The sequence below is a fragment of the Apiospora phragmitis genome (genome assembly GCF_038363925.1).
Source record: "Apiospora phragmitis strain CBS 135458 chromosome Unknown utg000005l:1.0-4161743.0:1.0-4166827.0, whole genome shotgun sequence".
In the NCBI taxonomy this organism is placed as follows: domain Eukaryota; kingdom Fungi; phylum Ascomycota; class Sordariomycetes; order Amphisphaeriales; family Apiosporaceae; genus Apiospora; species Apiospora phragmitis.
Genome location: NW_027117403.1, coordinates 3,996,081 through 4,020,817, shown reverse-complemented (window position 1 = coordinate 4,020,817; position 24,737 = coordinate 3,996,081). Strand labels below are relative to the sequence as shown.

Below are 24,737 nucleotides of genomic sequence, written 5' to 3'. Positions count from 1 at the left end.
GGCGCCGTCGCAGCCGACCCAGACGCCCTCGGGCCCCACGCCCCAGATGCCCGGCACCGTCGGCAACTGCAAGTCGTACCACCAAGTCCAGTCGGGCGACAGCTGCTGGTCCATCTACACGGACGCCGGCATCACGCTCGACCAGTTCCGCGCCTACAACAAGCAGGTCGACGCGAGCTGCAGCAACCTGTGGCTGGGCTACTACGTCTGCACCTGTGTCTAAGCGGTGTACTTAGAGAGGACCGAGGGAGGACATCGTAATGCATAACGCCATTAACGAGGCTTTGCTTCCCAGGAGCAATAAAAATATAGAGCTTTTCGTTTAATTCAATACAGACTTAATCCTTTTCCGCTTTACTTAAGTAAACTATAATCTTAATTTTCTTAAGATTACTGTAATGTCTCGACTGTTATATTAGGTTTATTTGGTGTGTGTGTAAAAATGATGAGCTATATCATGGGTAGAATGACCGAAACGCTTTAGGGTTATCATGATACGATCAAAATAGGCCTGCAACAGCATCGCGAGCGGCAACGTCAGCTATTTAAGAACGAACAAGTCTCGCAAGCTCTCGTAATATAGAGCCAGACCCCTTGTACTAAAGGCAACCGCATGGTTGCTTATTAAGTACTGCAGTTAGACGGGCATGTACGACTCGGGGACTCTGCCTGGTACGCGAACCCAGAGCACCTGCTGGCAGGGTTTGCGGCCACGAACCCGGGCCCATGGTGACGGGAAAAGACCGGTCTCAACAAGGGTGAATGCGTGCTTTATGGCACCTAGGATATTGGGAGCTCGCCCACTCCCGCAACTGCGCCATGGTAGCTTGCTTGAGGGTTAAGCAGGTTGGTTAGCAAGCCGGGGAACAGGACGACTAGAACATCACCTGGACCAATTTGCATGTGATTGTAGAAGAGTGAGGTTCGCTCGGAGCTGATTTGAATTCGTGTTATTGGACCAAATGAGCAATGCATAGAGCAAAATAATGGGCATGTAGAAAGACCACCCAACTCCCTCCTATACTGCCCTCCCGACGCCTCCCAGCCCAAGGTGCCGACATGGTTGTTCGCAGGGCTTCCGAGGCTTGTAGGCTGTACCATAATCACACTCAGCCGACGCTCCTGGCCCTATATCCGTTTCAGAATGGCTATTTCTATTGATTAACCCTGTATGGTTGGTCTTGGCATGCGAGACCGCAGGTAACTCCGTCAGAAACAGAAACCCCGAGCGGGACATGTTTGCTCGCCTAGGCCCAGCTCCGCCACAACCTCCCCGGGGACTCAGGTCAATGCAATATATCATCAAAACGATGATAAAGCGGGCAAGATCGTCAATGTTTTCTGTCTTGGACGAATACCATCTCGATACCATTGCACTTTCTTGACCACCATTGGGCGAAACTTTATATAAATCATGCGTTTTCTTATCAAACTCTCATTGGCCGTATCGGCTTTGGCGGTTGTCATCCCAATAGACGAAGCCAGTAAATCTGTCGCCGACAGCATCATCGGCCCGCATATCGCTCCCGGGACGGAGATCTACTTTCTGCCAAACGCCAACTACCCGATCAAGTTTACCCAGAGACACAGCAGCTTTGCCAATCCTGGTTATGCTGTTGCGGTCCAGCCACTTACCGTCCTAGATTTAGCCACTATTGTAAGCTACCTTTCCATATGTCCTTTCTCTGTCTGAGCTGTTATTGATTATGTAATCTTCTCGACAGGTAAAATTCGCGAACAAACACAACTTCACCTACATGGCTACGGGAGGTCACAGCTCCAGCGTGGGATTCTTACGTGTCCGAGACGCCATCGACATTGACTTGAGCAAGTTCAACACGATCGGCCTGGATATAGACAGAAATCTGGTAACAGTAGGGGCCGCCAACACCCTCGCCGATTTTGCCGACACATTGTACAAGGCAGGAAAAGAGATTCGTAAGAGCAGCCCACTTCCGCCCCCGCCCCCCCTAGACCACCCTGACAAAGACGACACCATGAAAGCACACCATGCTAACGTTTTCATCCAAAGCAACCGGAAACTCCCCCTGCGTAAGCGCCATCGGCGCCACCATCGGCGCGGGCGTGGGCCCAATGCAGGGCCTGCACGGCCTCATGATCGACTCCCTGCGCTCGGTCGAGATGGTGACGGCGCGCGGCGACGTCGTCACGGCGTCCAAAACAGAGAATCCGGATCTCTTCTGGGCGGTCCGCGGCGCGGGCGCCAACTTCGGCATCATCACGCAGGCCACGTACGCGGTCTACAACGCGACCAACGGCGGGAAGCACGTCAATGCCGACTTCGAGTTCGGGCCGGGGTCCCAGGGCGCGCTGTTCGACCTCTTGCGGTCGTGGGACTCGGACGAGGTCTACCCGAAGGAGATGGCCATTTCCGTCACCCTCGGGTACAACCGCAAGGCTAGATTGGTAATTAGGAGAACACAGAGACCTTTGGAACAGAAACGCTAACGCCTTTCTAGCCCACCATCTCCGTGAGCGCCTACTACTTCGGCCCCCACGAGTCCGCGCGCCCCTACCTGCAGCAGCTCGTGGCCCTGGACCCGACGCGATGGCAGAACGAAACGCTCGGCTGGAACGAGATGACGCAGGCCGCGGGCTTCGGCCAGACGTTTGCTAAGGCGTGCGTCGGGGGCCGGTACACGAGCCACCTGACCGCGGGCCTGCGGCGGACCGACCCGGCCACCTGGGCGTCCGTGTTTGCGAGTTTTGTTGAATGGACCGCGGCGCGGCCCTGGTTCCGGGGGTCCATCATCCTGCAGCGCTACAACGCCGGGGTGACGCGGCGGGTGCCTGAGGCGGAGCGGGGGGCTTATCCTTGGAGGGACATTGGCACGTTGGTGTAAGTCAATGATAACATCACCAACTCCTTCTTTGATCTGTTGGTGTTATTGCTATTGCTGTCGTCCGGGTACTGACTCTTATTCGTGCCAGCTTAATGAGCAATACCTACGACGGGCCCGCCTATGACGCCGAGGTCAACACATTCTTCCAGCCGCTCCGGGAGTCCATCTACAAGACGAGCGGGTTCGACTCGCCCGCGTCTACGTCAACTACGGCAACGGTGATGAGGGCCCGGAGGCGTGGTATGGCCCGAGCTTGCCTCGGCTGCAAATGCTGAAGCAGCAATGGGATCCGCAGAACAGATTTGGGCCTGGCTTCCCTATATCCCAACAATAGTATCTTACCGGGGGAGGGGTGGTTTTCACCACCCGCAAAGGGCGTTTTTTCACGGTATCTGGTTATGGGGCGGCTTGGGGTTTAGGAGTTCTGAATGAAGTTGTTGGTTCTGCCAGTTCTGGCTTTTCTTGTGGTTGGAAAAATCGCAGACCGCAGCAATGTGTTTACTTATCCATTGATCCATCCTCAAATAAACTTGACAGAAGAGAACTAGCAGCCTTAACAGGTCCTCTTGATCGAATGAGGACAAATAGACATACGTTACTCCTTAATGCTTTCCCTCTAGACTGTAATCAATATCTTCTTGGCTGACACGCCCCTCGTGAGCTGAGGGCTCGGGGCATGAGAAGCAGGTTCTGATTTCGAGCGGGGATCTCTTGGCCTCAACTACTTTAGCGCAGTTGTAAGATATAATTTAAGTAGCTATAGATTCTTCTGGTGGTTGTTTATATGTGTGTTATTTGAGACATATAATTAGAGCTAGGCAAACATATGGGTCTTTCATGTTTGTTTCCTCTTCGCGGCTTGACCTGCAAATGGTAGCGCCGGCACAAAATGCCATTAGTATCCAAGCACACGACGTATCTGGTTAAGGAGTGCCTCGGTCCCCAATCCTTCGATGGGAATAAGCAGTACAGCCAAGAGCACAAGCAGTGGAAATAAGGTTTTATCCCCGGCATGATGCACAAAGTGCAACCAACCTCACCCTCCTTGGTTGGTTGTAGATCGTAGTAAATGGCCCGACCCAGGCTTTTGGTTCCTAGGCTGGTCTAACCCCCCCTTGCCTATTGGAGGGTCCCCGTCTTACCCGCATGGGGATCGGCGCCTGACTTTTCAGCTTTCTGGAGAAACTCCGATGTCCGTGGGAACACCATATATTACGGCTTTGAGAAGCTGCAGAAAGCTGCAGACTGATGGCTGGACAACGTCCAACATATCCCAAGTTGAGACCTTTCGAGCATGACGATGATGGTGATAGGTTGATGTGGCCTTAAGAGTATGCTACACGATATATGACTTCCAGCTTATTTGTGGTCTAATAAGTCCATGACCGAGGCAGAATACTCGCATGTGATAAACGACCTGCGCAACGGAACGGCCGATGTTCTTGTTATAAACTGCATCCAATTTCCTTTTACTCCGATTCGACGCCAAATCATGCAAGTGTGCCAACCGTACCAGGTAATGACCGTCTACCTAATCCCCAAAATTAATGATCCCAGTAAACTCCGTAATGGTGGTTTTGCCCCATCATCCTAGTCCTAGTAGACTTTGTCTTACGTTAACAAAAATCCCACCCCCTTCAAGACCCAGAAGGTAATTAAAAATCATGCGCCAGGTTGTTCATTCCCGTGATGTTCTGCAGAACGCCACAGATGGTTTGCAAGTGCGGGCTGCACTCTCCGTCCGGCGCCGGGTGCAGCATGTGGAACCTCGCCGCCATGGACAGCGGGATGGACATGAAGAAATGGCCCTGCACTCTCTCTGTCTGTTAGATCCCATACACAGAAGAAGCAAGTATAATATATAACGGGCTAGCGTTGCGTTACATACCTGAAACCGATCCATATGCCCCACCGCCGTGGCGAGCTTTGTCATCTGCCCGGCGGCGAGAATGGACTTTTGTTCTTGCCATGTGCGTAGCGCATGTGACATCTCGGTTTCTAGAGGCATTGCTGATTCGATGGCCTCGCCGAGAAAGAGAACGTTCATGTGGGCCACCAGCGCCGCAAAGATCAGTGTCGGGTCCGTCATCGAGGAGACGTCCTGGCCGTAAGCAGCTCCCAGGCTCTCGCAACGTGCCGTCAGTAGCGCATCTAACGTATGGTGCCGACGGCAAAAGCCTTGGGTGACCACCTCCCCGTAGCATTTCTCTACCATAGATCGCTGCTTGTGGGTGACGTTGCGTCCGCAGATGCTGGCGGCGAGGATACATTCGAGAAAGGGTGAAGTAGGGAAGTCGAAACGAGGCGCATGGCTGAAACTAGTATCGGGACCATCGTCCCTCGCGATAATCTCGGAGAGAAAGGGCATAGTCACGGAGCTCCTCCCCATCGAGAATTGGATTTCATGGGTTGGCAGGCGCGTGCGGATCTGGGCGGTGAAGAATGTCAAGGTCAGCTTCCAGCCCCTTTTCGTTAATTCAGTAAGGATTCGGGTTCCCAGTCTCTCACCTCCTGTTCATTGAATGTGAGCGGCACTCCACCGTTAATAGCCGTGAAGCAGTCAATCGTGTAGGCAACCCAGAACGTGCGGCGCGCAGACTCCATGCCGATCCAGTCGGCCGTCCAGTCGGCCGAAGAAGATGCCGCGCAGTCCACTTCGTGGAGACGTAGGAGCTGTGCACATCGGAAAGCCCGCCCCGCGCTCATGAGAGAGCGGTTGTAGTCGTTGCTCGTCCATTCGTAGACGGAAATGAGGAGCCAAGCCTGAGCATATTCAAGCGAGACAGTCCCAAGCTCACACGGCTGCAGCTCCAGATTATCCAAGAGCCGACGGGCTTCGTTGTATAGCCCGTCCCGGACCATTTGAAATTGACTGGAGAGGGATGCCGCCAGCGTCCACATAGCATATTGGAGGCAGACCTGTCTCTCGGATTTGTTTATTTGCTTGGTCCATGTCCGGTATCGCCCCTTTTGTATCATTGGAATGAATGTATGGACACGATCAAAGTATAACCGATCACTTTTTGTCATGTGAGCTACTTGAAGCCTTAAAGTGAGTGAGTGCAGTGGGGAGGTCTCAAAACTTACAGATCAGTACACACCAGGGGTGTCAAGTGAAGGCCTACCGGGACAGCTATCTCGTTCAAGTTGGGTGTATGTGCTTGCAGATTGAAGTAGCCGGTATCCATGGTATCTTCCATGAACATCAAGGAAGGGTCGATCATGGGACTAGCCCAGGTTATGCTAGTCGGGGGTGGTATCGCTATTGACTGTGGCGGCGTTGCTGGCACACTGACGATGGTTGGCACAGTATGGTGGTAGCCATCATTTGAGCATTCCTGATGTTGCTCGGGAAGTCCTTCAGGGGGGCTTGCAGGATCTCTATCGCTGCCGTCCTCGCTATCGCTTTGCGAATGGTGCGATGATGCCCTGCCGTCTTGCTCCTTCAGACGGGACTCTAGAGCCGCTATAAGAGTGTTCAGAAACCACGTGAGCCTAACATGATCCCATGCGATAGAGTAGGCCATGTTTATGCTACTTACCGATCCGCTCACGCAGAGATCTCAGGTGGCCCTTTTTGGGCCCCCAGGTGGACACGTGGTCGGCATAACACACAGAACATCGGTCTCTAGGCAGGATCGGCAGGAAGGAGTCTTCCTATCGCAGCGCAGTTTCGCCTGCGGCACTCTTCGCACTGTTCATGTGGACAGTTCATTAGGTCGGACTTTCGGGGATTCCGAAACATCGAGCAAGGTACGACTTACTGCCAAGCCCGGTTGCTGCCGTGACGACCTCGGTGTACTCTGGGATTTGGAGGATTGCCGGCGATGGCGTGACGGAGTTGGCGGGGCCACATTGATGGTTTCCATGGCTAGTAAGAGATTTTGCTGATCAACACTGGTCTAATAGAAACGGTTGAAAGACGTTCTAGCCAAAGCTAGACATCGTAGTACCAGACCCTTGTGATGATGGGCCTCGTCTTAAATAAATTGAAAATACATAGCCGCGAACCGCCGAGCGCTTAAAGCTGCGGCAAGCGAGTCCAACCACGTTTGGGGTGCTTGCCAGGTCGGCGAAGTAAGCTCTGGGACCGAAAGGGCGGCAAACCGTAGGAGCCGCATGAGCGGACATAGTATCGCTTTTGGGAGAAGCCGAGCCTTCTTCTCTCTAGAAAAACTATCCGATTGGCTGACCTTTGTCATGTTCTCGCGACGATTCTGTTTGTCAATTCAAGTTGGTTGAGCCAGTTGCAGTATGCATAGATTGAATCTCTGCACTGTATGATATGACCCCGGCAAACAAGCTGCCAGCTCGCCGTCAATAGGATGGAAAGGTAGCATTGCTGATTTGTGATGTGGTATCGGAAATCAGTGGACAACCAACAACAACTCCTTGATTCCGATGCCATGTCCTTCATCTGCGGGGGCCCCCTGAGAACTCTTGGCTCGTGAGCCGTTGGTCGCGGCTGCCCGGCCAATCAACCACCCTTGGTAGATGCATGATGAGCGCGGGTGAATCGAAAAGCGCGGCAGTTGCAGGATTGGTTGGTAGCGAACTGCAAAGTAGACGCCTGCTGGCTGGGATCGACCCCAGTAACCCCGGCACCGACCAACACCCATGACCATGACCATGACCTTGCCCATGATCATTACTAGGTCCATGTCTGTGCCTCCCTAGTATCAAATCTAAAGGGCACTTGTTTAAGATTGCCTTTCTGATCTTTGAGGCTAAGTTATGATGGTTCGAGTGTGAGGTCATAGTCGTAATTTCCTGATTTCTCCATCTATGTAGGTGTTTTGGTTCCTTTTGCATGACGAGACTGTATGCAGCCACCTGGTCCTTGAACGTCTGTTGCTTGTTGGAAATCGGTATTTACATCAGACGAAGTGTTTACAGGTAATGCTCACTCAGAAACTCCATCGAGTCTCATCGAAAGTCCCGCTAGGGACGTAAAAATAGAGTGAATCCTGGGGTGAAGGGAAACTATACCCGGGTGGCTGAGTGGGTGGTTCGATCTAGTAAATAGTAGCACAGACGCATGAATTACTCGGACAGGGTGGCCCTTATACAAGGATGCAAAACAGGGCAAATTTCCAGGGGATAGAGTATATTTTGGGAACGTCCTAGCTCCTGCATCGGCCAGAGAGTATCGAACTATTTTATGGGCTAATTAATTGCACTGCCAGAACCGCCGAGCCCCCGTAAGAAACGATATACTGGTCGGGATAGCAAGTGTTCCTGGACCTTTCTCGTATCTGCGCAAAGGATGCATGCTTTGTCTCCGTGGTGAATCCCACTGTCACAATGGTGGGTTTGGGTAGCACTATATGCTGGCCAAGTCGGCGAGACTGGCTGCAGTAAGATTCTTTCTTCCATGTGAAGAAGGTGTGCCTGGCTTATTCTCCAAATGCATGCATGCCATGCATACCGCAGCAGCCAACAGCACGGCTCGGTTCGGACTTTTGTGAAACAAAGGGCACATGTCCTTCCCTGTCCGGCAACCAGGAGCTCGGGTCGAGCCATCCACGTCATGGTTCTGGGTCATAATAGCTTATCATCCCGCCCTGCGGATTGCATTTTTAGACCTGATCCTGGGCGACCACCCCCATCGGCTCGAGGCTGATCACCATGGATCTTCGCCTCAAACATGAAAGGCAAGCAGAAATCATGGCTCCCAACTGCCCAGGTGTAACTCACTACCATCGTGCGCTTTCCACCATCTGGTTGCCAGGCATATGTCATGACCTCGGAGCATACGCGCCAGTGGCCCTATTAGACAACCTAGCGAGCTCTAATGACTGCTCAAAGGGAACTGTCAATCTAGACAAGCTGAGGAATGTCCGCCGCCTAGTTAGAAAGCGGCGCCAACATCATCAGAAGAGCATCCACAATATGTTGGACGCCAGCGGTGCCGTCCCTATGTTGCCACCCTTTCCCTATTTTCCACCAATAGTAGACCAGAGACACAAAAACAGGTGGCCTAAAAGAAGATGATGATATCGTACGATGGAGGAATACATGTGCTGACTGGTTTGCTGTACCATTTGAAGGTGTCGTACGCGGATGGGTGATACCCACAGCCACACAGCTTACGGCCCCCATGCTATTTCCTGATCCACTAAGCGATCAGAGTTCACACGGCCCAAGAGTACTGTGCTGTTCTCCAATGGACTGACTATGCTCCGGCATGATCCCATGAGGTCACAACCTCGGAGAGAGCATAGTGGGCTGGGCGCCTGTGGGTGTACACGTTATTGCTCGTTGTTGGTTCGTGTGCTGGTTCAGCCAGTTATAGAGCAATGCTTACTGGAGCTGCGACTGTGCATAAAGGGCAGTTGTCTCTGGCAAGAGGAGCCCCTGCAAGACTGACTCTACCCCAGGATCCTGTTGAGTTGGCGGCGTGGCAGAAGCCGTTCATGATGAGCCAGAAGCCGCATTTTGCCTAGAAACCGTAGCCAAAGTAGGCTGGAGTAAGCAACTGGCTCTTGGGATATTCAAGCCAGGACCTCACCATGCCACTGTGCATCCTTTAACGGATCTGGAATTGTCATGGAGCGGTCATTCTGAGCAGTGGAGGAATCATGAAGAATAACCCCACTAACCTGGATGATCATGTTATTATTAGACCAATATCAGAAAGCAGCTGTAAGCATTGATGATTCCCAACTGAACAGCGCTCACATTGTCTATATCTTGGCATTCCGCACCTTATCACTTGGGGCGGTGATACAGCCGTTGTAGAAACCAAGCTCGTTGATCAGGGCGATGGTAAGAAGGTCTCGCGTCGGAGAGTTGAGGCTCGACCATATGTGCTGCGTGTAGTGGCTTCAAGTAATAGAGACTCTAATGGTCCGGCTGTTGTTCCCAGCTGCGGATCAACTCCACGATCGGACGTCACAGCATCGCGCCGGGGCAGCGGGGACTTTTTTCATAACAAAGCCGCTGTGTGTACAGCGTGGAGCTCAGGTACGGGGTTATCAATCCTATACTCCGCTGGCATTTCCGACCGGTACCGAAACTCTTAGCGAAAGCGGGTCTCGGCCGCGACTGCCGGATGGAGCAAGATGTCGCCGGCGTTGACTTGGTTGACGATATTTGATCAACACCGGAATGAGGCTGGCGGTACTGGGCATACCAACCTATCATTCCAGTCCATGTCGTTGAAATATGGTTACCGTCAAGATGGGGACATGATGGATTACACGAGTCAGTCAAGTGCTTGTACTACGTAGATGCATGCGTGCTTCCCGAGGAGCCTCCACTAGTACTGAAGAAGGATAGTACATTCAAGTAGCCCTGCCAGTGGGGGCCCTAATGCTCTACCCCTCCGATCCTGTATCGGGTTGCACAACCCCATCATTCGAACACCATCATCGTCATGAAGCTCTCCGACCAGGTCGTCTTAGTCACGGGCTCGTCCCGAGGCCTCGGCGCCGCCATCGCCCGCGCCTTCGCCGCCGAAGGGGCTTGCGTCGTCATCAACTACAAGACGAACCGCGCGCTGGCCGAGGCGCTCGCCCAAGAGATGGGTCCCGGCCGCGGCCTCGCGCTCAGGGCCGACGTCACCGTCCCGGCCGACGTGACGCGCATGTTCCTCAACGCCAAGGCGCACTTCGGGCAGCCCGTGCACACCGTGGTGAACAACGCGCTGCCCACGCAGTTCCAGTTCGACGGCGACGCCGCCCGCCCCAAGCTCGAGGATGTCACGTGGGCCGCCTTCGACCGGCAGCTCCAGGGCAGCGTCCGCGCCGCGCTCCACACGACGAAGGCCGCGCTTGGGGGATTCGCCACGGTCGGATGCGGGCGCATCATCAACATCGGCTCCAACCTCGTCGCGAACCCCGTGGTGCCCTACCAGGACTACACGGTCGCCAAGGGCGCGCTGCTGGCCTTCACCCGGACCTGCGCCGCGGAGCTGGGCCCGCAGAACATCACCTGCAACACGGTCAGCGGCGGCCTGCTGCGGACGACGGACGCGAGCCGCAGCACGCCCGATGCTGTGTTCGAGCAAGTCGCACAGGCGGCGCCGCTGCGGGCGGTGGCGACGCCCGAACAGGTCGCGGGCGCGGTGCTGTTCTTTGCGAGTCCCTGGGCCGCCGCCGTTACGGGGCAGAACCTCAACGTGGACTGCGGGTTGGTCATGACCTGATCTCGACGGCTACGTCCCCTTGGTCCTTTCATTGATGTTGCCCGTTGGTGTTGGAGGGGGTGTCCCCTTGTTACCTAGGTATGGGTGTTGGTCCGGCCCGCGAACCAGGACAAAGCACCCCTTTAATACCTAACCCCTTGCCATTTACAACCTGAACAATGACACTCGTACGCAATGTCTACTCCGCGGCCCAGGGGACCCCCCCCCGGTCTGGTTTCCCCAGTCCCCAACCCCAGTGTGATCAGTGCCACATAGCGATCGTCTTGTCAAGATTACCCCAGCAGCGGGTTTAGCGAATTTAGATCAATTCCCACCAAATACCTACATCAATCAATACCCCCCTATATAATGGCCCGTCGCTGTAGTTGCGAATGCACCAAAACCGGCGCCCGCGGCTGCGTCAACGGGGTCGTCGGCCGGCAGGACCCCAAGAAGACGATCTGCGATGTATGCTACTACGAAATCACCACGGTTAGCCACATCCGACGGCAGGTGGTTTGTCGGTACCCGGCCAAGCTTCCCAGCACTATGGATCGCATCATAGGCCGATAGACGTCTTAACCCAGACAGAGGGCCAGGGAGAGACAATCGGAGACGTCTATTGGAGGGGTGATGAGACTTTTGCGACGGATCCTGGCGAGGAGGAGTAGGGATGAGATCGAAAGGTGATAGGGGGAAGATGCATTGAACCCAGGCTACGTTAGACGTGGACCATGTCATAGCCTAGGGGAGGAGGGTTAATGTTGTTGGCGATGCAATGGAATACGTACAGGTTTTACAGCTACGTAAGGTTGCCTGTGCTGAATGGTTGTGACATGGCTATCATGACACGATCCGATTGCATGATGATAAGTTCAGTTCAAATTGCTCCTTGTCCAGAAGAAAGAACGAAGTCGTAATACTCCCTCTCCGGGATTAGCCCCATCGGCAGGTCGCCCCATATCCAAAGTAGGCAAATCCTGGTGCCTGGGGCTGAGAGCGGGGCGTCATGTCAGCTTCGTTCGAAATCTACATAGTCCCCTTGCCCATGATCGAACTGCCCAACTTCTGCGCTTTGTCAACCATCACCACGTTTATTAAAAAGACCACAAGTCAAAATGGCAACAACTACGAATGCACCATAGAGACCCCCAAGGAGTAGCGGTAGTAGTAGGTCAGCTCCGTCCCGACCAAGTCGTCTCTCCCTCCTCGTCCACGCCGCCGACCTCCTCTCCTTCGCCGCAACCTTCCTCTGGCTCCCCCACACCACCAACCCCCTCCACCGCGGCGTCGGCGGCCCCTTCCAGTTCCTGACCGTCCTCGCCCTGAGCCTGTCTACCATCGTCTTTGGACTGGGACTCCTGGCCGACGTCGCGCCGCAAAGTCCCGCACTGTATGCGCTCAAGGTTAGGCTGTCGGCGCTCTGCGCGACGCCGCTGGCCCTCCTCGTCGGGCTGCTGTACTGGAGCAACCGCGCCGCCGTGGCGGGGCTGCTGATTCCGCGCGGGCACGAGGTGCCGTTCGTGCCCGACCTCGGGCTCCACGTGGTGCCGGTCGTTGCGTTGACGCTGGATCTGGTGCTGCTGCCGCGAGTCCTATTCCTGGTCCCCCATGGCCCAGCACCGTCAAGGCTCGCCATGCTCTGGCAGTTGGCACGGGCATGATGTTCGCCTACTGGGGCTGGCTGGAGTACTGCTTCTCTTATAACGGATGGTGAGTCAATTGATATATGCCCTCCAATCAATCCAGACAGGCTGCGCGATGTCGCAAACGAAATTTGGTGGGTTGACCTCGCGGGTGCGTGTAACTTTAGGTACCCGTACCCAGGACTGGCCAAGATGTCCAAGGAGGATATGTTCTTCGCCAGCCTCGCTTCGGCGTGCTTGATGGCGGACAACACCGTCTTGCTGAAGTATCTATACAGGCTGGTGAACAGGCATTCCAAGCTTCATTCAGCGTGAAGGACGCCAACTTGAAATCTTCAACCGGTTCACAGCTCACTCGCCATAAAAATCATCCACTTTGCTGAACTGAATACTATCTTAGAAACCAATGTGCGAGGGCATGTAGTCAGTCGTGGTGAGCCTTCTCGAATTTGAGGTCAATTGCCTAATTGACTCTTGGTTGACCACGGGCGCAAACAAAGACAATATATACTTAGCTAAATATCCAAGAGTAAAACACGCACGGAAAGAAAGGTTGCCTCTGGAGAAGCCTTGCACATCATTCATCTCGCCTCATCCACAATCCTCAGATTCCCCACCTGGAACACCTGCCCCTTCCGATCGGCGTAGTCCCCGTGGCTGTGGTAGTCCTTGACCCGCTCCCTCACATACATCCTCCCCGTGACTTTTTCCTTCTTCTTCTTCTGCTGCTCCTCTTGCACCATCTTCTTCTCCTTCATCGCCTCCTCACTGCGGCTGCTGCTCTTCACCAGCCCCAGCCGCCGCAGCAAGGGCGACGCCGCGGCCGGCGCGATCTCCGCGTCGTCCCCGGGCCGCACAAAGTAGAAGAGCCCCAGCTGGTTCGCGCCCAGCTGGTCCGGCGGCGGGCGCACGACGTGGTGCGTCGTCGACTTGAGGTAGGACGCGGACCAGAAGTCGAGGGCGTCGCCCACGTTGCAGATGATCCCGGCCATGTCTTCTTCTTTTCTGTCTCCGTCGTCGACAACAACAACAGGCGGGACGTACTTTCCACTCGCCCTCGCCCTCGCCCTCACAAGAGGCCGCGGAGTTAGAAGAAGAACAAGAAGATGAGGAAGAGTTCGTCTTGATCTGGAGCCCCGCGACGTTCTGGCTCCAGAGAAGCGTCAGGGTGCCGAAGTCGGTGTGCGCCCGGGTCCAGGTGTTTTCGACCTGGGCGTCGTCCGCCAGGGGCCGGGGGCGGTAGCTCATGTAGCGCAGGTGGTCGTCGCTGGGGCTACCGTAGCGGTGCTGGTCCGCGAAGAAGGCCGGGGACAGCTCGAGGAGCTTCAGGGCCACGTCCAGGGCCTTCTGTTTGGGGACCGGGTAGTCAGTGTGTGTGTGTTTGAAATCGTCATCTTCTTCTTGCCCCACTCTGAGGGAAAATTGGTCAGGGTAAGGAGTAAGTACAATAAAAGGAGGGGCCTATGTCTTACCCGTGAGAAATCGTCAATCTCGTCCTGGAAGGGCTCAAAGAAGGGGCGCCGGGCCTCCTTCTCGTACAGCTCCGTGAACTTGGCGTGGTCCCACTGCTCGACCGTTGTTCCGGACCGCGGTGCCGCAGATGGCCGCCTCGTAGATCTCCCGGTAGCCGATGTAGTTGCCGTGGGCGAAGTCGCACTTTTACTCGGGCCGGGCCTTGGCCTCGTGGGGCAGCCGGAAGAAGGCCTGGGCGATGGGTAACTGGCGCTGCACCTCCGCGCGGGAGATGCCCGTGCCCACGACGCTGAAGAAGCCGGTGTGATGGATCTTGGGGGTTTCTAGTGAGCGAGAATGATCATCACGGGGGATGGAGAACCTCGGGGAAGTCGCAACTTACCGCATCCCGTAGCTCGGCCGCCAGCTTCGCCTTTCCTCCAGGCTCATCAAAAGTCGACAAATCGATGATCTGGATGTTTGCCCAAGGAATACCATGTTTCGTCTTCTCGGGCCGCTGCCATTTTGGCAGCTCCGGCTTGACGGGATTGCTCGTCTGGGTAACAACGTCTTGAGGAGTCATTGCTATGGAATCAAAACTTCTGTGTTGTGGTTGACGATCCAGAACCACTGGGTGATCTTAGGTTTCAAGCGCGGGGTATCTTCTTCATTAGGTATACATACAATAGAGCGACCTGGGACTGACATCGTCGCCGAGTTGGAGGTGTTGGATGGGACCAGGTTGGCATCCCCAGCCAATGATCTACCCCTCTCCGCATCACGCAATCCCGACGATATATTGGCATCCGTTCCCGCAGATGTGACGGTCTGTACCAATATTCAAAACATCGGCAAGACTCCGATCTCCATGATGGCCAACTAAAGCAATATCCAATTACAGCCCGGATCACTTCTAAGTGCCAACCCCGAACAGCAGTCCTGTGCCATCATTGAACTCCAAACGCCTTGCCCCATCCAGCCTTTCGTTACTCGTTACAAACCCACATCCAGAGGATATTTTCAGGACTCGAGTTCCAGCATTTGCCGTAGCCCAGCCTCGGCAGCCCTGAACCAGCGGCCCCTCTCCTCCAGGTCGTCTTCGACCCCACCAACGGCACCCTCCTTCCGACGCTTCGCCTCCCGCGCCGCGGCGGTGCTGTTTGTGCGCTTGGTCTCCAGCGGCTGAAGCTCGGTCTGCAACCGCTCCAGCTCCTTCTGCTTCCGCGGCACCCGTTTCTGCAGCTGCTCGAGCTGGCGGTTCAGCTCGTCCCGGCGCCGCTTCCGGTCCTCGACCAGGTCCAGCGTCTTCTGCAGCGGCAGGTTCATGTCCGGGTTCTCGTGCAGCCGCTCGGCGTGGTTCTCGCGCAGCTCCCGGACAGCCTCCTCCAGGGGGGCAATTTTGGCGGGCAGCTCCTCGAGCTTCGCCGTGTCGAGCTGGACGGCCTCGTAGCGGGCTGCGAGCTCGCGGCCCTTGCGCTCGAGCGCCTCGACCGTGGCGGCGACGTCGGTCTTGAGGGCCTTGAGGTCGGCCTTGGCGGACGCGTTCTGCAGCTCGAGGTCGAGGTTCTCCTGGGGCGAGACGATCAGGGGCGGGTCGCCGACGATGGCGCGGATGAACTTTTCTTTCGTGACCTGCTCGACATAACTAAAACGCAGCTTGGCGAATAGCTCACGGTAGTGCGTCAGGTCGGCTTCGAGCGAGGCCGGGGTGGGCGCGTCGACCGAGGCGTTGGACACGTCCGAGGTGCGCTGTTGTTGTTGTGACTGCGACTGCTGGGCGGCGGAGATGTCGGTCGAGATGGGCTCGGATAGTCGGATGATGCTGAGTTCGTGCTTGGAGTTGAGCTGCTTGACGGCCTCGAGCACCTCGGTGGGCGATTGCGGTTGGGGCGGCGCCTTGGGCGATTTTGGCGTCTTTGATTTGGCCATGGCTGGTGGTTTGGATGAAGAAGAAGAAACGTGCAAATGCTTTACTGTGGCATGTGTGGTTTAGTGATTGAAATGTTTTTGTAACAATAGTCAGGGTGGGTTGTATTGATTTCGCGATTTGTTTTCATTTACCCCGATCTGGCTTAGACTGGCTGTTGCCAGGCTTGACCGTGGTGGGGGTCCCCTGTAGACCCCTCCTTACAGGGCATAATTGGCTTCAAGTACCGCTGGAAGTACTGGACTCAGCACCGCCGAACTCAAAGATTGTGCTGAGTGGACCAGGCCACTCCTCACTTAGTACGTCAAAACCCCATCAAAGGCAGAATGGGAGAAGGAGAGGAAGAGGATCCGGATCTGATCAGTCAGTCAATCCCTGACACTCCTCTTTGAACTTGGCCATGGTCCGACTTGACTTGTCCATTAATCGGATTCCCTTCTACGAAAAATAGAGGTGTCGGATCAGTGATTCATGTGAGGGCTTTGAGTCTCTTCCTACATTTACCTTTCTCACTTTTTGGACGCTGTTTGCTTTCGCCGGTGTTTTGGTTGGTCAGTACAATTGGAGGATTTGGTCATCATCAATCAAACTGAAGTTCGTTACCCGGTCAAAGTCAAAGAGCAACCTACGATTTCCTGCCTGCCGCCAACCACCTTCCTCCGCCATGCCGCCCAAACACGAGCTCCTCACCGACGATTATGTCGCTGAGATGCTTGCCAAGGAAGCTGCCGATTGCTCAGTGAAGTACTCCGCCATTGGTCTCGAGGCATTCAATCAGCCGGCCAAGTATGTACTGCACTGCACTGCAGCTTTCACTGCAACCCGCCATGTTTGCTAACCACCGACACTTTTTTCTTTGCAGGCGCCCAGCGCACCAGCCCAAGCCCAACACGCGCTTCCTGAACTCCATCATCCGCGACACGACCAACCACAACCGCGCTCTGCTCGCCAAGGAGTCCGCCGACTCGGCCCAGCGGCTCCGCAGCCTCGACCGCTCCAAAGAGAGCGAGCGCCAGTCCGAGCAAGACCGGCATCGCAGGCAGCGGCCCGATCCCAAAGATACCCGCAAGCGCATGCTCGGCGATATCGCTGCTATCATCGGCGATTCGTCTAAGAGGCGCAGGGTCGATGACGGTGCCGACCGCTCCGCCAGGCCACGACCTACGAGGGACACGAGAGACGACACCTCGGACGCACCGACCGAGTTGAGGATAAAGGGCAGGAGCACCAGGAGAGACGAGGATCCATTTGAGTCCAGGTCCGGCAACAACAGGAACGCTAGGAAAGAGCTGTTTGCCGACCCCGTCGCAAAGGATCCCATTTCGTCGACTTCCAGTCGCAGGGACTCCACCAGGGAGCTATTTGCCGACCACGACGAGAGGCATGGCTTGGCTCGCCCACGCCGGCGCAATTCACGCTCACGAGAACGCCACGATCGAGACGGAAAGTCACATAGCTCTTCTAGTCGACATCGCCACCACTCCACGCGGGAAAGACACAATAATGCTGGAGAATCGTCATCGAACGGAAAGCACCGTGAACGTCGCGGTTCCCATGGCAAGGGCGCCTCGCCACCGCACTCTCACTCGCGCCGGCCTCGCTCTCCCGTCGCTGCTCGCGATGATTCGGACTCGGATCCCTTGGAGGACATGATAGGCCCTGCGCCACCCAGCCAAGCGCAGCCCGTGCGCAAGCGCGGCCGCGGGGCCGTCGCGGGTACGTCCGGAATCGACCGCCGCTTCGCATCCGACTACGACCCCAAGGCGGACGTCGCCCTCGACGGCGAAGACGATGACGACTGGGGGACTTCATTGGAGGCGCTCCGGGATCGCCAGCGTTGGAAGCAGCAGGGAGGCGACCGTCTCCGCGCCGCCGGCTTCAGCGAAGAGCAGGTGAAGAAGTGGGAGCGGGGCGGCCAGGACGGATGGGGCAACCGGGAGGAGGATGTGCGCTGGGTCAAGCATTCGGAAGAGCGGGAATGGGACCGCGGCAAGTCGGCTACTCTCTTGGAGGATGGAACTCTGGACTAGGAACCGAAGCTTCCGACTCAGCCGCCTTGCCGGGTCCAGTCTCAATTCGCTGATCGGTCCCAGTCCGTGAATTGTGGTCGGATCCCGATACCGGTCAATATACCTGTAGAATGGGATCTTATTCGAGGTCCGCATGATGAAAGCATTGCATCGGAAGGAGTTTAGGAGATGTTTCTTGTCAATTGGGCTTCCGCCTGTGGTCACCAATTGGAGGAGGACATAAACTTGTTTATTTCAAGCGGATAGGATTGCATGAGAAGAGCGTTGTCATTACCAGCATACATACATACTTCTAGAGATTTGCAAGTCACTTTAGGCAACAACGAGATGACGCATGATACCCACCGCATTCTAAGTCTTATACATGCTGGCCTATCTAGTGCTATCAAGCCGAAGGTGTCTTCTGTAAAGCATTTGAGACCCCAGGGCATCCAATGGGGAATTATTTGTCAACATATACCTGCCCCTGATTACTTAGTGAAGCCGTTGTATGTCCCTCTGAGTCCTTCGCTTCGTACAAGCCCGCGGCACTAGGCTTTGATCCCTACCGCGATCCGGAACGTCGTTATGTCGGTGCTACTTGCTGGACTAAAAACCATACCAGTGATGGTAATGAACAGAACGTCGGCTTGGGTGCGAGGAACGACGTTGAGCGGCCTGAGAACCACTACCAGTCTGTTGCGACATCGAGTACGAGTACGGTTGCTGCGGGTTCTGAGCAGGGGCTGGCGCAGGAGCCGGAATAGTAGCAGCAGCAGCCGGCTGGAAGACCGGCGCCATCAGTCGGTTGAGGAACTCGGGGTCGTCGGATATGCTTCCCAGCGGTTGCGGGCCGGCCATCTGGGCCATGACGGACTCGAAGCGGTTGGGGTACTGCTTGCCCAGTCCCGCGGCCTGCGGGACGGCGCCGGGCACGGGTGGTAGCGGTGTCCCTTGTGATTGTGCTGCTCCCGATGATGATCCCGGTCCAGATGACGATGATGATAACCCCGCCACCGACGGTGGGTTCCACGAGTTGATGGGCATGTGCGGCGGCGGCACCTGGGGCTGCGCCCGCCGCCGGGCCTTGCCCGGGCCTTCCGGCGGCGTTTATTGTGGCCGCGGCTTTGGGGGAGCAGGTCGAACACGTCGACGATGCAGAGGTCGGCCAGCGGCCTGTGGTGCTTTTTACGATGGTGTCGGGCGCTCTTGTGCTGATGGTGTTCTCTGTGGCCCATTTTTTGCTGTTGTTTTCTCTCTTTCGGTCGGGTGGTTTCTTTCTTGAAAGTTGGGTGTTGGCTTCCTGGAGTTGGGTTTTTCCATAGGGCACTGTTGGAGGAATTTTTATACTTATGTAGGGGCCTTCCGGTGCACCTGAATGTCAATGGGTCATTTGGCGTTGCCCTGGGGGGCTGTATATAGCAGCAGAGTGGCACGTTAAAGATATATGAGGAATCGAAAAGGGTGAAAAGACAATGTATGGATTATTTGGCACGTGTCATGTTAAGGGGCTGCTATAGTTTTATCAACTTGCATCACTTGATTCACTGTTTACGTACTTACCTCCATATCTGCTTCGATACACTGTCTCTAACGTTATAGTAAGAGGAAGACAGAGTCCGGCTACTCACCTGAGGAAGAGTTCTACAACAACTTACCTTTCCCCCTACCTTTTGCCGCCCACGACTGTCTGCACTTTTAACAGCACCGCAGCCCGGAGTCCTCCTCCTCGGTCCCGTCCTCAACAACGCGGACGACGCGCATCTCCTCGCTCTCGCCGTTCAGGTCGTTGCTCTGGCAATAGACCGCCTTGTCGCCGAAGACAGCCATGCCGTGCACCCAGCGGTAGGGCCCCTTCTTGTGGCACACGGCGTACTTGTGCCAGCGGACGGGCCCGCCGCGGAGCAGGCGCGTCATGCGCTCCCACAGGGCCTTCTGGACGTCGAGGTAGTGCCGGACCTCGTCCTCGTCCCACCGGTTGGTGGTCAAGGGGTCCTCCAACACCTCCTCCATGGTGTCGTCCGAACCGTTGCCGTCGTCATCGATGTTGTTCCAGGCCTCGCCGTCGCCCACGGGCTCGGCCAGGACCGCGTCCGACTCGCCGTAGGAGAAGGGCTCGGGGGCCAGGATGTGGGCCTCGAGGTCGAGCAGGCCGGCTGCGCGGGCCGTCGCCAGCTTCTCCTCGAGCTTGTCGAGGCCGGCCTCGAGGAACATGCCGTCGCTGGCGTGCATGAGGAAGCGGTCGTGCCGAGCGGCAATATGCGGCGTCGGGTTCGGGCGATAGTAGGTCCCCGTTATGACGATCGCGATGCCTCTGGAGATCCCGAAGGCGCAGAGCCTGGGGCCGCCTTTCACGCCGCCTATCACTTCGTGGATCCCCACCTGGATCATGTCACCTTCCGCGTTCTCGTCAACTTGGTGATTGTTAGCCATTTTGAAGAATTGGTAGATGCAGATCAGAACTGTGTATTGTTCAGGTTAGTAGTAGGTGTCCAATTGGAGTGTTGTCAGAGAATCTTATCCTCGGCCGATGCTGAACCTCGTGTACTTATATTAACACCCGTCGCGGGAAGAAGCCTGTTGGGTGGTGTTAACAAACAAAGAGACTGCTTTCTGTCTCTGAGTGTGAGCCATGACGCGACAATGGCATTATTATTCGTCTTGGAAATGTAACATCTTCCTAGAACCTCAAAGGGTTAACCTTAGCCGAGTCTTTGTTATGACAGGCATGTTAGTCAGACAGTTTAGTGAATGAACAGGGAGCGTGGGCGCATGATGAATAATAATACAGATCTCGAAGTCATGGTTGAATAGAAGCCTCATGTACAGACTCGAGGATGTTTGGAGAGCGTAACAAGCTAACATGGTTCCTTTGTGGTGAACTCTTCGTTCATGTTTAGGGGGACTCCCGGAGTTTTCAGGCTTGTCATGTCAGTATGTCACGGTCAGCCCTAGGAACTGGACCGCTATGTATGTGCCCGGTCCCGCTTTGGCATTGGGGACCTTCTATGAAACCGGTGCCCCATCTCGGAAACATTGGACGCGACATGGAATTGGAACTTTTCGTACATGGCAGGGTGCGTGCCAGCGCGCGCCGTTGAGCCGCCTGCACGACGATGTTTTTTGGTGTTGGGACTTTTGCAGGACCCCCTGCCCCTGGGCTGCAGGTGCGTGGAGCTGATAGCTGACAGCCCCTCCTGCTGCGCTATCTTTCGGAGGAGGTCATGAATGGCTGCGAACTTCACTTCCCGTCAAAACCAGCATTAGGGATCTTCAGAACCTCAAGCGAACATTGGGATAGATGGCCACATACTGATTGGCTGCATTCTTGTGGTAAATTGCAGTTGGTACAGAGAGAGAGGGAGAAATGTCGTGGAAGGAGAGATCAGCTGAGATCCCCAGCCTAGTCAAGGGCGATCTAGAAAAGCCATCAGCTGAAGAAGACGTAGCAGCCCCCCGCCTGCGCCGCATCCTTCGAGTGCTTGTCAGCGGCTGCTTATTACTGTGCCTCACCAAAAATAATCTCGATAAATCCACCTGCGCCAATCATGTGACTCCATTCCAACATATTTCGTGTATATACGGACTAGTATTGTTGATGCATGTAACCGCTATCATGGGCCAACACGTCATTGGGTTGGCTGTGCTAGAGAGGCCAAAATTGCGATACCGAACGCGAGCTTCAAGCATGGGTTGCTGCCGTATGCTGCCGATCAGTTCGCCTATCTCTCAGGTATAAAGTAAATGCTCTTGGCAGCTGGAGTGATGATGCAGATTCTCAAAGCTGTCATCGTGAGCTGAGCCACATAGAGATCGCGGTTGCGCACTCGTTGCCTCATTTTCAAGAATGCATCTCTACGCCCAATACTTAAGCACTGCGCTCTTGCTCAGCCTGGGCACACAAACAGCAGTCAGCGCCTCGGAATGCGCACCAACGACTCATCTGCAGAACGGCACCGTCATAGGCAGCAAGTGCAAAGGAAACATCAATGTCAACTCGTTCCTGTCGATACCGTACGCCAAGGCACCCATCGGGGACCTGCGGTTCGCGCCCCCGCAGCCATACGACCACCCACACCTTCGGCGTCCTCAACGCCACGGCCCCGGCCCCCAAAACGTTCGGCGAGCAAGGCCCCCAAAACGTTCGGCGAGCAAGGCCCCCAATCCGAAGACTGTCTGTTCGTGGACGTATGGGCCCCGGCTTCGGCCACGCGCACCGAGGCTGGTGGTAATAAGCTTCTCCCCGTCAACGTCTGGCTGTATGGCGGCAGCAACATGGCGGGCGGGATCTCGAACCCGACCTACGACGGGTGCCATGCCGCCGCGGACTCCGTCGTCGTCTCCGTCAACTACCGCGTCGGGCCTCTGGGGTTCTTGGCGCCGAAGGGGTTGGGCCTGGCTGGCAACTTTGGATCCACGGGATCAGATGCTGGCTTTGCGATGGGTGCAAGAGAACATTGCTGCCTTCGGCGGTGATCCGGTACGTTCAGCATCAATCTAATATCCACTAATACTGTACTCAGACCTTTTAAACTGACATATTACCACCATCACCATGTTAGGCCAAGGTCCTGCTGTTTGTTCAGTCTGCTGGGGCAATGGACACCTACACCTTAGCATCCCACGATGAAGCCCCGCAGGTGATGCGAGTGGCCGCGATGCAGTCCGGCGGCGGCCGTGACCTGCCGACGATCGACCAGGTCCAGAGGTGGCAGACCCGGTTCGCCGAAAAAATAAAATGCAGCACGACCGATGTCGATTGTTTCCGCGCCGCTTCGACGACGGCCCTCCAGGCGGCCGTGGCGGCCATGCCCGGGGACCCCGTGCTCAACTCCTACACGCCCCGCGCCTACGACGGCGCGTTCCTCCCGCAGTCGCCGTCCGCAGTCGGGTCGCGAGTACCCGCGATCTTCGGCTCCAATGCCAACGACTCGTCGCTCGTCGTGATCCCGGCCTTCGGCCGCGACGCCTTCACGCTGAACCAGACCGTATACGACGCCTTCCTGACCTCCAACTTCGGGCCCCTAGCGTCGCGCGTCAACGAGACCTTTTCTGTGGCGAATTTCGGCGGCAGGGTCTACGCCGCTATGGAGGCTGTCATGACCGACACTTGGTACAAGTGCTGCTGGGCGTACCAAGGCGCGCGCACGGCGGCCGCGCGGGGCGTCGCGTCCTACGCGTATATCTTCGGCCACGTGCCCAGCTGCGCGTGGTACTCCCTCGTCCCGCCGGACGCCATCCCGCTCCTGGGCGCGACCCACACGGCCGAGATCCCCTTCGTCTTCAACACCACGTCGGCCCTCCCGGCGCCGGGCGGGAACTGCACGCTGCTGCAGCCGGCCGAGACGGACCTGGCGCACGCCCTGAGCCGCGCGTGGACCAATATAACCGAGAGCGGGCGGCCAGGTGTTGAGGAGGAGGCGGTTTGGCCCGCGTTTGACGACGAGACGTGGACGGGGCTCAACATCAGGGACAGGATGGAGGTCGGCAGGCTGGATTACAGCAGCTGCGCGTTCTGGGCCGAGATCGATGCGGAGCTGCAGAGGATTGGGTACAGCCGGTCATAGCTTGCCTGCTCGAGAGGCAGGAGCCACTGGTAACTGGAGAGTGGTGCGTTCGGGGGCGTTGAGAGTACGGTGACAATAATCTTGCGGCACACCACTAAGTTCAGACGCGATGTCAGACATTGTCAGAACTCATGTAAAGCATGTAGCTGCGACCGACAATGAATTCAGCGCAGATTGCCCAGTTCCAAGATAGCCCATATGACTCAGTTCATACTCTAATTTTATTCACAACTTCTGTATGATCAAGGGATCTCACATCATGACGCGGATATGTCCGAACACGTGAGTGTGAATGGGTGTAGTGGATGAAGGTAAAAGGGGTGGATCTTACTGTGCCAGCAGCAGAAACGTGGCTATGGGCCAATAAAAGGTCTTGAAGCTGGTAGTGGACAGGCCAGAATGAATGTGAGGTCAGCTACTGCTATTTTCGATTCTGGGCGGCGGCGTGGAGAGAGAATAGGTGAGATCTTGATGCCCCCAACGGCGCCATGTGTGGCGTGTCCGCGCTTCTTTCTGCCACCGTTGAAACTAATACATAATAATGGACGGCCTCTGCCCCAGCCCTATGAATGGGGCCAAATTTAGGGCTGACGAGAGGGTGGGTGAGGCCCCCAGGCCCGTAATTAGTGCCGTGGCAGCGGTACACTACGGGCAACCCACACGCTAACTTGGCCTATTCTTTCCTGCTTCCCACGTGCCAGTTTTTTTTTGGCTTTCAGGAGATCGAAACGGCACAGTTGATTCTCGATCTTCAACGGAGCATCCAAGTTGCGATAGGCAATGAACAACCACTCGCAGAATATATCCCGGCGAGTATCCTTGGCGATCGCTTGATGGGACGTAGGACTGTTCTAGGCCCAGCGTTGGTGTTCATGACCCCGCCTAGACTTCAATTGTCAGGCTCATCGAGGTCATCAGGGTCGCATGCACAAATTATTTCCCTTTCCCCTCTAGATGCGCGTTTCGGATAACGAGCAATGGGGTTGTATCCGATAAGGATGAGGCTGGGTCTGCAGAAAGGAAAACAGAGAGACTCGGGCGGCCATGATACCGCCGCCTTGCAGCTTCCTACAAGGCATCCATAGTGTTACTCGGCCCGTCGGTCACTTGATCACTTTAGTTATCTGACTTGATTCCGACCCCA

The 24,737-nt window shown here is 55.8% G+C and overlaps 12 protein-coding genes across 12 annotated transcripts; 6 read left to right on the top strand and 6 right to left on the bottom strand.

Annotated features, from left to right (window-relative positions):
* Positions 1–1,414: 1,414 nt before the first annotated feature.
* On the top strand, positions 1,415–3,139 carry PG994_005229 (uncharacterized protein; the record flags this gene model as incomplete). The annotated part of the gene is made up of 5 exons (XM_066856638.1): positions 1,415–1,657; positions 1,725–1,938; positions 2,033–2,427; positions 2,481–2,860; positions 2,953–3,139. 5 exons carry the CDS (start codon positions 1,415–1,417, stop codon positions 3,137–3,139), a joined length of 1,419 nt encoding a protein of 472 aa, XP_066718805.1.
* A 1,380-nt stretch (positions 3,140–4,519) lies between these two features.
* PG994_005228 (Transcription factor) lies at positions 4,520–6,995 on the bottom strand (the record flags this gene model as incomplete). The annotated part of the gene is made up of 6 exons (XM_066856637.1): positions 4,520–4,687; positions 4,753–5,319; positions 5,373–5,736; positions 5,952–6,330; positions 6,407–6,521; positions 6,864–6,995. 6 exons carry the CDS (start codon positions 6,993–6,995, stop codon positions 4,520–4,522), a joined length of 1,725 nt encoding a protein of 574 aa, XP_066718804.1.
* Positions 6,996–7,231: 236 nt separating this feature from the next.
* On the bottom strand, positions 7,232–7,525 carry PG994_005227 (uncharacterized protein; the record flags this gene model as incomplete). Its single annotated transcript, XM_066856636.1, has 1 exon — positions 7,232–7,525. One exon carries the CDS (start codon positions 7,523–7,525, stop codon positions 7,232–7,234), a length of 294 nt encoding a protein of 97 aa, XP_066718803.1.
* Positions 7,526–10,242: 2,717 nt separating this feature from the next.
* On the top strand, positions 10,243–11,013 carry PG994_005226 (Pyridoxal 4-dehydrogenase; the record flags this gene model as incomplete). Its single annotated transcript, XM_066856635.1, has 1 exon — positions 10,243–11,013. The coding sequence occupies one exon, from the start codon at positions 10,243–10,245 to the stop codon at positions 11,011–11,013; it is 771 nt and encodes a 256-aa protein (XP_066718802.1).
* A 348-nt stretch (positions 11,014–11,361) lies between these two features.
* PG994_005225 (uncharacterized protein) lies at positions 11,362–11,565 on the top strand (the record flags this gene model as incomplete). Its single annotated transcript, XM_066856634.1, has 1 exon — positions 11,362–11,565. The coding sequence occupies one exon, from the start codon at positions 11,362–11,364 to the stop codon at positions 11,563–11,565; it is 204 nt and encodes a 67-aa protein (XP_066718801.1).
* Positions 11,566–12,001: 436 nt separating this feature from the next.
* On the top strand, positions 12,002–12,656 carry PG994_005224 (uncharacterized protein; the record flags this gene model as incomplete). The annotated part of the gene is made up of 2 exons (XM_066856633.1): positions 12,002–12,069; positions 12,152–12,656. 2 exons carry the CDS (start codon positions 12,002–12,004, stop codon positions 12,654–12,656), a joined length of 573 nt encoding a protein of 190 aa, XP_066718800.1.
* A 563-nt stretch (positions 12,657–13,219) lies between these two features.
* PG994_005223 (uncharacterized protein) lies at positions 13,220–14,673 on the bottom strand (the record flags this gene model as incomplete). The annotated part of the gene is made up of 5 exons (XM_066856632.1): positions 13,220–13,567; positions 13,683–13,985; positions 14,111–14,246; positions 14,302–14,423; positions 14,494–14,673. The coding sequence occupies 5 exons, from the start codon at positions 14,671–14,673 to the stop codon at positions 13,220–13,222; spliced, it is 1,089 nt and encodes a 362-aa protein (XP_066718799.1).
* A 437-nt stretch (positions 14,674–15,110) lies between these two features.
* On the bottom strand, positions 15,111–16,019 carry PG994_005222 (Kinetochore protein Sos7; the record flags this gene model as incomplete). The annotated part of the gene is made up of 1 exon (XM_066856631.1): positions 15,111–16,019. One exon carries the CDS (start codon positions 16,017–16,019, stop codon positions 15,111–15,113), a length of 909 nt encoding a protein of 302 aa, XP_066718798.1.
* A 662-nt stretch (positions 16,020–16,681) lies between these two features.
* PG994_005221 (uncharacterized protein) lies at positions 16,682–18,047 on the top strand (the record flags this gene model as incomplete). Its single annotated transcript, XM_066856630.1, has 2 exons — positions 16,682–16,803; positions 16,880–18,047. 2 exons carry the CDS (start codon positions 16,682–16,684, stop codon positions 18,045–18,047), a joined length of 1,290 nt encoding a protein of 429 aa, XP_066718797.1.
* Positions 18,048–18,635: 588 nt separating this feature from the next.
* PG994_005220 (uncharacterized protein) lies at positions 18,636–19,073 on the bottom strand (the record flags this gene model as incomplete). Its single annotated transcript, XM_066856629.1, has 1 exon — positions 18,636–19,073. The coding sequence occupies one exon, from the start codon at positions 19,071–19,073 to the stop codon at positions 18,636–18,638; it is 438 nt and encodes a 145-aa protein (XP_066718796.1).
* A 651-nt stretch (positions 19,074–19,724) lies between these two features.
* PG994_005219 (uncharacterized protein) lies at positions 19,725–20,459 on the bottom strand (the record flags this gene model as incomplete). Its single annotated transcript, XM_066856628.1, has 1 exon — positions 19,725–20,459. One exon carries the CDS (start codon positions 20,457–20,459, stop codon positions 19,725–19,727), a length of 735 nt encoding a protein of 244 aa, XP_066718795.1.
* Positions 20,460–21,873: 1,414 nt separating this feature from the next.
* On the top strand, positions 21,874–23,593 carry PG994_005218 (Alpha/Beta hydrolase protein; the record flags this gene model as incomplete). Its single annotated transcript, XM_066856627.1, has 2 exons — positions 21,874–22,506; positions 22,589–23,593. 2 exons carry the CDS (start codon positions 21,874–21,876, stop codon positions 23,591–23,593), a joined length of 1,638 nt encoding a protein of 545 aa, XP_066718794.1.
* Positions 23,594–24,737: the final 1,144 nt, after the last annotated feature.